The sequence below is a fragment of the Rhineura floridana genome, chromosome 9 (assembly GCF_030035675.1).
Source record: "Rhineura floridana isolate rRhiFlo1 chromosome 9, rRhiFlo1.hap2, whole genome shotgun sequence".
NCBI classification, from domain to species: Eukaryota; Metazoa; Chordata; class Lepidosauria; order Squamata; family Rhineuridae; genus Rhineura; species Rhineura floridana.
In genome coordinates, this window is record NC_084488.1 from 95,982,661 (window position 1) to 95,990,621 (window position 7,961).

Sequence of the window (7,961 nt, forward strand, 5' to 3'; positions counted from 1 at the left end):
AGATAGGGATCTGACAGCCCTTCAAAACAGAGGTCTGTCCTCAGTAAAGTAGGAGACATGGATGCCCTATTCCCCCAAGAGGAATAAACTGGTTCTTTAGCAGTAGCAGAAAGAAGGTAGCAGGGGAAGTAGAAGGTGCCTGGGTCAACCAGTTGCCCCCACTGTTATCAACAGCCTGTGACAGGGCTACTAACCAATCAGCAAACCCATGTTTACATAGCGCTTACTGAAGAATCTCTGCCTCCACTCTCCAGACAGTTCCGGTTAAGGGCAGTAGTGCAGTGGCAAATTCAGAAGTGCAGGGTCCTTTCATGATAGTCACAGCCATACCCCTTCACAGCCATGCCCTTTTCTAAGATTATACATGATAGGCACAGCCATGGCCCATTCTAAGATTATACAGTCTTCTAAAATTATAGAATAATCTGGCTAGCTTTGAATACTGCTTTCTGTTTCTCTATCCCAGTCACCATTTGACCATACTTTCTCACTGTCACAAAATATTGCTTGAATTACTGAATTCAGTGTCTACACATTTATCTCTTACTGCTACCAAAGTACTTGATGATGTAGATGGGATGTTGTCATCGGATTCACTGTCTCTCCTTCTGTAATTACAGAACTGTCACTGTTCACATCTTGTCTTGGCTTTTTGAAGTAGGAACTAATAAAGGCTTGCTTGCAATTGACACTCATTGGGACTCTTTTCAGTGGCTAACACCCTCCCCTTGGGATCCTGGAGACATAGGGATCCTGCTGGGATCCTGCTCCTAAAATGTAGGAGGTCTAAGACCCCCCTAGAACCCCGGATGATCCTGGCAGGAATTCCCCACCCCACCTTGATTGTCTTGCAGCAGTGGCCAATGTTTCCCACATGCAAACCATAGCTGCTGTTAGGCCTGCACCTCCCTGCTAGCTTAATCCTGCTCATCATAAGCCAACCCAAATAAAAAGGACTTAACCCTCTCTGTACGTTGCACAGACTTGGAGTGCAAATCATTGGGAAGTTCGCCTCTACAAGCCCCATTTAAATGAATGGGTGCTGCACAAGATGGATGTGAATGGGTCTCTGAATGTATGAAGGCACAAACCTGAGTAGAAAGCACAATTTCTGGCATTCATTTCTTGGTGAAGTAATCACTTGGACACAACATTCAGGCTGGTCATTGCCTGAAATCATTGCTTTTCTGGTATCTTAGGAACCAGACCAAGTTTTATACAGTAATGTAACATAAATCAATGGATGCATTATATAGATATAGATATATGCTAATATGTCATGTTCTTCCACCAGATGGCGACACTTACCTAAAAATGTTTTTCTCTCCTCCCTCCAATAGTTCCCAGAGATGAATGATATGTTGCGAGAGAAAGTAACCGGAAGGAAAACTGATCTAGTCTTTTTCCTGATCCAAAATGCCGGTTTGCTCACAGGGTTTGCTGCAATTCTACTGATCACTGTGTATGCAGGAGACATTGAACTGGAATAATGCTGTTCTGGAGATGTGATAATGAAGCCACTTGATAAATTAAAAAATGGAAGAACTCTTGAACTCCATAAAGGGACTTGGAAGTAATAAAGGATTTGATTTGACATCCTATGTTCTTCAGCCGTTTGAAACAATTATCTTTGTTTTTAAGGACCCCCAAATCATTTCTCAGACAGTTTCCATCAACCTCTGTGTGTGATGATAATCACTTGTGCAGCATTAAAGACTTAAAGATATGGGATTGCCAATACCTGTGGGGATTTCCTCTGCCTGTAAAAATTACACTAATATCAATGGAGGCAGCACATCCATTCCTAAGCATCACACAGATTACAATCTTTGTATTTTTAATTGAGAAGTTACCCATGATGTCTATACCATTTGCATACAGAAAGTATTGCATACATCTTAAGAGGCTTTAAGCAGCAGGCACGTATAACACGATCCAGGCTAAAATAAATATGATTTAGTTTACAAGGTCATATTTACAGACGATCCATAGCTTTATTTAGAACTGTGAACCAAACAGTTTCAAAATAGATTTAGAGTTTAATTTTTTTTATAAAATTAAAGTTGCTTTGGTACGTTTGCATAAATAATGGAAAGATTCCAATTACTAATTGACACTGGATTAATTATGCCACTTAGTGCTTTTGAGTTCTCTCTTTCAAAGGGTCTGTGGGATTTATTATGGGAAGTACATTTTTTAATAAGTAATGTTAAAATTTCAAGATTATATGTGTTGTGCTTTAAAGTCTCTGGCCTTATTTAAAAAAGTATAAAAATTAATCATTTTAACATGACAATAGCCATTCAAAGTTTCTGCTTTGATTTTGGTTGCCAGCTTAGTGTGCAAATTGACCAAACAATACTGATGAAGCAATGTTTGGTAAACTGTATGCCCAGAATAGAGGTTTATTCTGACTGTGGATCCTCCGTGTACACATAGGTCCTTCTTTCATAGGAATAATCGATTAACTTCAATGGGGAATGCCATTCCAAACCTACCAGTGGAATGGAGGAGACTGCAGACGTAAAAGGAGAATGGCCATAGCTCAGTGGTAGAGCATCTGCCTTGCATGTGGAAGGTCCCCAGTTCAATCCCCAGCATCTCCAGGTAGGGCTGGGAGAGACTCCTGCCTGAAACACCGGAGAGCCACGGCCAGTCAGTGTAGACAACACTGAGCAAGATGGGCCAGTGGTCTGACTCAGTATAAGGCAGCTTCCTATGGTCCTAAAAGATTCATGTAAGTATTAGATATGCATGCTAGAGTACTATTGCACTCGTGTCCCACTTGCAGGCTTCTCAGAAGCATCTGGTTGGCCACTGTGAGATCAGAATGCCGGGATAGGTAGGCCCTTAGTCTGATCCAGCAGGGCTCCTATGGCCTTGCATGAATTAAGGATGCCAAATCAAGGTTCAGCCTTGTCTATATGGTCATACATAACTGTTTGGGCACAATATTGTTGTGAGTTTGGGGGTTGGAATGGATGATCCCTGTGAGTCCCCTTCCAGCCTCTGATTTGGAATCCTGTGCCTTGGGGGAGGGGCTGGCTCTGCTGGAGTCTTTTGTTAAGCTAATAGTGTGGCCAGGTTGTTAATGGGCCTATTAGGTGCCCAGCAACTGGTGAATAAGCCAGGAAGACCCTTTTGTCATTGAAACTTCAGGAGAGCCTCCCCCCCTCCTGGCAGCTAGCAGAGGTTTGTACCTGGAGTGTTTTTAGAATGTCTAGAGAACGGCTGGGAACTGGAGGCAGGCAGAGAGGCTGTCTGTCTGCACGATGGCTTTAGGATGCCTCCTGTAATACTGATGGAAAAGCTGGATACTGGACTGCTGATGCCTTGAACCCCTCCATCCTAAGCTCAGGTTGGAATGTGTGTAAATAAATAAACCATATTTCATAAAGACACCACAGTCTCCGCTGACCTTCTTCCCAAAGGAAACCAAACCCTGGATGAGCGCAGGGACCCCTGAAATCTCACCGCTCAGAGATTGGGGAGGCACGCAACAATATTATAGATCATGGGAGGGTGTCCTATGCATCACAAGATTTTTTGGGTCTCCCTATGGCCACCAACTTGAACAGCTTTAAAAGAGAATTGGACAAATTCACGAGGGATAAGGCTATCTGTGGCTACAAGCCACAATGGCTATGTTCTCCCTTCACTGTTGGTGGCAGTATGCCTTTGAATACCAGTTGCTGTGAATCACAACAGCAGGCAGCACACTTACACACTGGTGCTCCTTGTGGGTTCCCCTTAGGCATCGGGTTGGTCACTGTGAGGACATGATGCTGAACTAGGTGGACCACTGGCCTTAAGCGGCAGGGCTCTTCTATGGAGCTGCAAGCTTCTAAGCCCTCAGTACCTCCCCGCCCTGGAACATGGCCCAATGAGAGAGGAAAGCCTCTGGGGAAATGCATCCAAAATAGGGGAATGAACCATGATACTCCACCGACACCACCTTCCACCTCCTGACATTAGCCAGGCAGGTCTTTAGCAGTTGACTGCCTTGGATTCTGCCTCCCCTGAGCCAGAAGGAGTGCTCTGCCTGGTAGACTCTTCCCATTGGTCCATGCAGGCCAGTATTCCCTGCTCTGAGTCACAATGGCCCCATTTGCACGATACATTCAAAGTGCTTTTATACCACTTGAAAGAGTCATGGCTTCCCCCAGAGAATCCTGGGAACAGTAGCTTGTTAAGGGTGCTGAGAGTTGTTAGGAGGCCCATATTCCCCATTCAGAGCTACAATTCCCAGAGTGGGAATTCTGGCAATTGTAGCTCTGTGAGGGGAATAGGAGTCTCCTAACAACTGTCAGCACCCTTAACAAACTACTGTTCCCAGGATTCTTTGGCGGGGAAGCCATGGCTATAGTTTATACAACTATAAACAAAGTGGTGTAACACTGCTTTAAATGTATAATGAGGATTGGGCCAATAGCTGGCCACGTGTTCCCCCCCCCCGCTGTCTGAAGCCTTTTAACCTTATATAGATGCTGGGTCCTTACAAATGCAAGGCACATGCTCAACCATTATGCCCCCTGCCTATAATATGTTGTTGTTGTTACAGTATGTGCCTCCAAGTCGATTATGACTTATGGCGACCCTATGAATCAGTGACCTCCAAGAGCATCTGTCATGAACCACCCTGTTCAGATCCTGTAAGTTCAGGTCTGTGGCTTTCTTTATGGAATCAATCCATCTCTTGTATGGCCTTCCTCTTTTTCTACTCCCTTCTGTTTTTCCCTGCATTATTATGTACATATTTTTAAAATGAAGGTACATTTTAGTGAGAAGAATATATCGTATGCATTCATTTCTATACCATCTGATTTTAAATTTTGATGGATAGATATACTTCTTGCTGTAAATGAGGTTTTTCCCAGTTGTAGATTACTTGCACTCCAAAACCTCTGCAAATTGGTGTTGTTTGTTTTTGTTTTTGCAAATAGAACAATACAAACAAGCTTGATATTGCAGGCAGGAACAGGAAGAAGGAAATGCATACCAGATGTCCCTTCTGTTCCTACTGCTATTTAGAGGAAGTGTGCAATACTGATTAGAAAGTTATGTATATCTTCCATGGTATTAGGAAATTTTAATTACTTCACTACTCTGAGGATATGTGGTGCTCACATTTGTCTATCTGCCTTTTGAACTGAGACAGAACTTTTCCTCATTCATTGTTACATTTTACCGTACAGCAATAAAAGGGGTTGACTGAACATTCAAATTGCCTTGCAGTGTCTTCCAACAGTCTTTTAAAAAGCCAAGATGGTTGATGGATTCCCCCCCCCAAAAAAAAAATTATGCAAAATTTACACAAGGTAGATATGTGTATATATGCTGCTACCACAATACAGGAAGATTTGTAGTCAAATTACAAAAAGTAGTCTAAATGCCAATGAGCATGGCTCAGGTGCAACGATCCCAACTTCTGGAATTATGAACCAGAATCAGTCCAGTCCTCTCACCCTCTCTCTTCACTTCTTCCCTTTATGTGTCAATTTTAGCATGTGTTTTTAAGTTGGTTTTAATTTTTTTTAATTGTGTTTTTAAATTGTGTTTTGTGTTTTAAAATGTACATATTTGTTTTTAATGTTTTTAATTGCTGTAAACTGCCCAGAGAGCTTCGGCTATGGGGCGGTATATAAATATAACAAACAAACAAACAAACAGATAATCTGCAGCATGTCAACCCTAATCTCTTTAAACCAGAATTCCCCATTATACCTAAATGAGAATTCTAAGATCTTAAACCATAGTTATACAGCCACAAGAGTGGCCGTATACTATAGTCAGCAGGGATTTTTCACATTCCGCAATGTTAAATGGAAAATACCCCCGCATGCCATTCTGATGCTTCCCATAAGCTCATTTCAAAACAAAATCTTACAAAACTTATAGTTCTGAACTCAGAAACGCTTCCTTAACAACCCTGTCAATTTTCATGGCGATACACAAAACAGTCAGAGAGAATCAAGAGTTCAAAGTCTAAAAAGAGAGAAAAAACCTCAGAGCACTTTTGGACATTTTTCTGCCAGAGTTCTCATAATCTGTTGAAATTCATTAAAAATCAGCCATGTTCACAGGGTACCTGTAATCCTAATACTGACCGTGCCCCATACTCTGACCTTCATCTTCTGCAGTTTAAAAGTTAAAAAAAAATGCCTGGTTGATTTTTAATTAATTTAAGAAATTTTGACTGGAAGCCTATTATAACGTGGGGCATGCTCAGTAAGGACCAACTGTCAGTGTTCTAAAAGCCTCACAGCTGCTGGGCTTGGCTAATCAGAGGGCCACACCCACACCAGACTTGATTTCACTTGAGACAGTCATGGCTTCCCTCAAAGAATCCTGGGAGTGTAATTTGTGAAGGGTGCTGAGAGGAAACTCCTGTTCCACTGAGACAATGGTTTAACAGTCAGCCACTCTGACTGAAGGTCTGTGAGAAGAGCAGGGCATCTCCTAGCAACTCTCAGCACCCTTCACTAACTACACTTCCCAGGATTCTTTGAGAGAAGCCATAATTGGCTTTGAGCCATGGCTTTGAGCAAAACCATGATAAATTGTTTTAAATTGTTTTTAAAAGATGTGTTTTTAAATTTGTGTATTTGTTTGTAATGTTTTTAGTTATTGTAAACCACCCAGAAAGCTTCGGCTATGGGGCGGTATATAAATACACTAAATAAATAGATAAATAAATAATGATTGTCCAAAGTGTAATAGAGGCCTGGTGTGGATGTGGCCAGGGACAGCTTTGTTTTAAATTTGGGTGGGAGGTAGGGTTGCCAGGTTCAGGGCCTGAGACTGATCCTGTATCTTTAGGAGAAGAGAAAGTCAGCCAAGTGCCGGTGTTCTTGCAACATTGTAATGGGGAGAACCACAAGGTAGAATTCTCCCTTCCCCCTGCCCATCTTTGAAAGATACAGAAGACATCTTGTTTGCCAGGCCCAGCCTGGTCAGTTTTACCTATCCTAATCATGATTGCATAGGAGTAAATCCGATTCAACTCAATAATCATACAAATGATAAGACCTGCCTGTTCCCTCCTCCCCCTCTCCTCTCCCTGCCTCCTCCCCTCCCCTCTTCCTCCTTCCACCTCCCCTGCCCACTCCAGCCCTCTGTCCCTCCCCCCTCCCGGTCAGTTTTACCTATCCTAAGCATGAGTAAATCCCACTGAACTCAATAAACATGCAAATGACCACATCTGTCCTTCTTCTCCGCTCCTCCTCCTGCCTGCTCCCATCCCAGTCCTCCCCTCTGCCTTTCCACCCCTCCCTCCTCCCCCTCCTCCCTTCCCCATCCCCTGTGGTCAGTTTCACCTATCCTAAGCATGATTGCCGTGTGTGTGTGTGTAAATCCCACTTAACTCAATAAGCATGTGAATGATCAATCCATTCTCAGCAAACTTGCACAGGATCCCATTTCTTACCTCCCGGATTAAAAAGCAGGGAAATTCACTAATAGGCAAAAAACCTTGCTGTTTAAGAATGTACCTATAGCCCACAGATATTTCTATCAAACTTTAAAAAGCAGAGAAATTGGGCAGCTATAGTGAATGCACCAGGGGAGCAGGAGACCTGACCTCCTCTCTGAGATATTGTACTGCCCTACAAAATGCAAACACAATTTGGGTTGGTCTTTCACAGTCCAATCCACTTGCTGTGTAGCTTGGAAGAATTTGGTAACGTGCCTCTGAGCATATGGTGAGTGGTGGCAACACCTGTAATCACACCTGTGACTATTAAACCACTCTGGCCATTGGAACTCTGTCAGAAGAATAAGCATCTTCCTCTCAGCACCCTTCAGAAACTCTACTGCATACCATCTCTGAACCTGGAGTTTCCACAGAGCCATCATGACTAGTAGCCATGAATAGACTTTTCCTCCATCAGTTTATCTAATTATGTTACAAAGACATCTAAACCAGTTGCCATAGCTACTTGTCTTGCAGTGAATTCCACTGA

At 42.8% G+C, this 7,961-nt stretch overlaps 1 protein-coding gene across 7 annotated transcripts in view; it reads left to right on the forward strand.

Moving 5' to 3' along the window:
* SLC39A8 (solute carrier family 39 member 8) overlaps nt 1-4,132 on the forward strand; it is a 64,055-nt gene extending 59,923 nt beyond the window's left edge. For 6 of the 7 annotated variants that reach the window (XM_061585549.1, XM_061585551.1, XM_061585552.1 and 3 more), the window contains one exon: nt 1,341-4,132. In XM_061585549.1, the coding sequence (XP_061441533.1) occupies nt 1,341-1,490 (150 nt within the window). In that variant the 3' untranslated portion in view covers nt 1,491-4,132. The remainder of the gene's footprint in view (nt 1-1,340) is intronic. The other variant, XR_009757987.1, reaches the window with a different exon arrangement.
* Nucleotides 4,133-7,961: the final 3,829 nt, after the last annotated feature.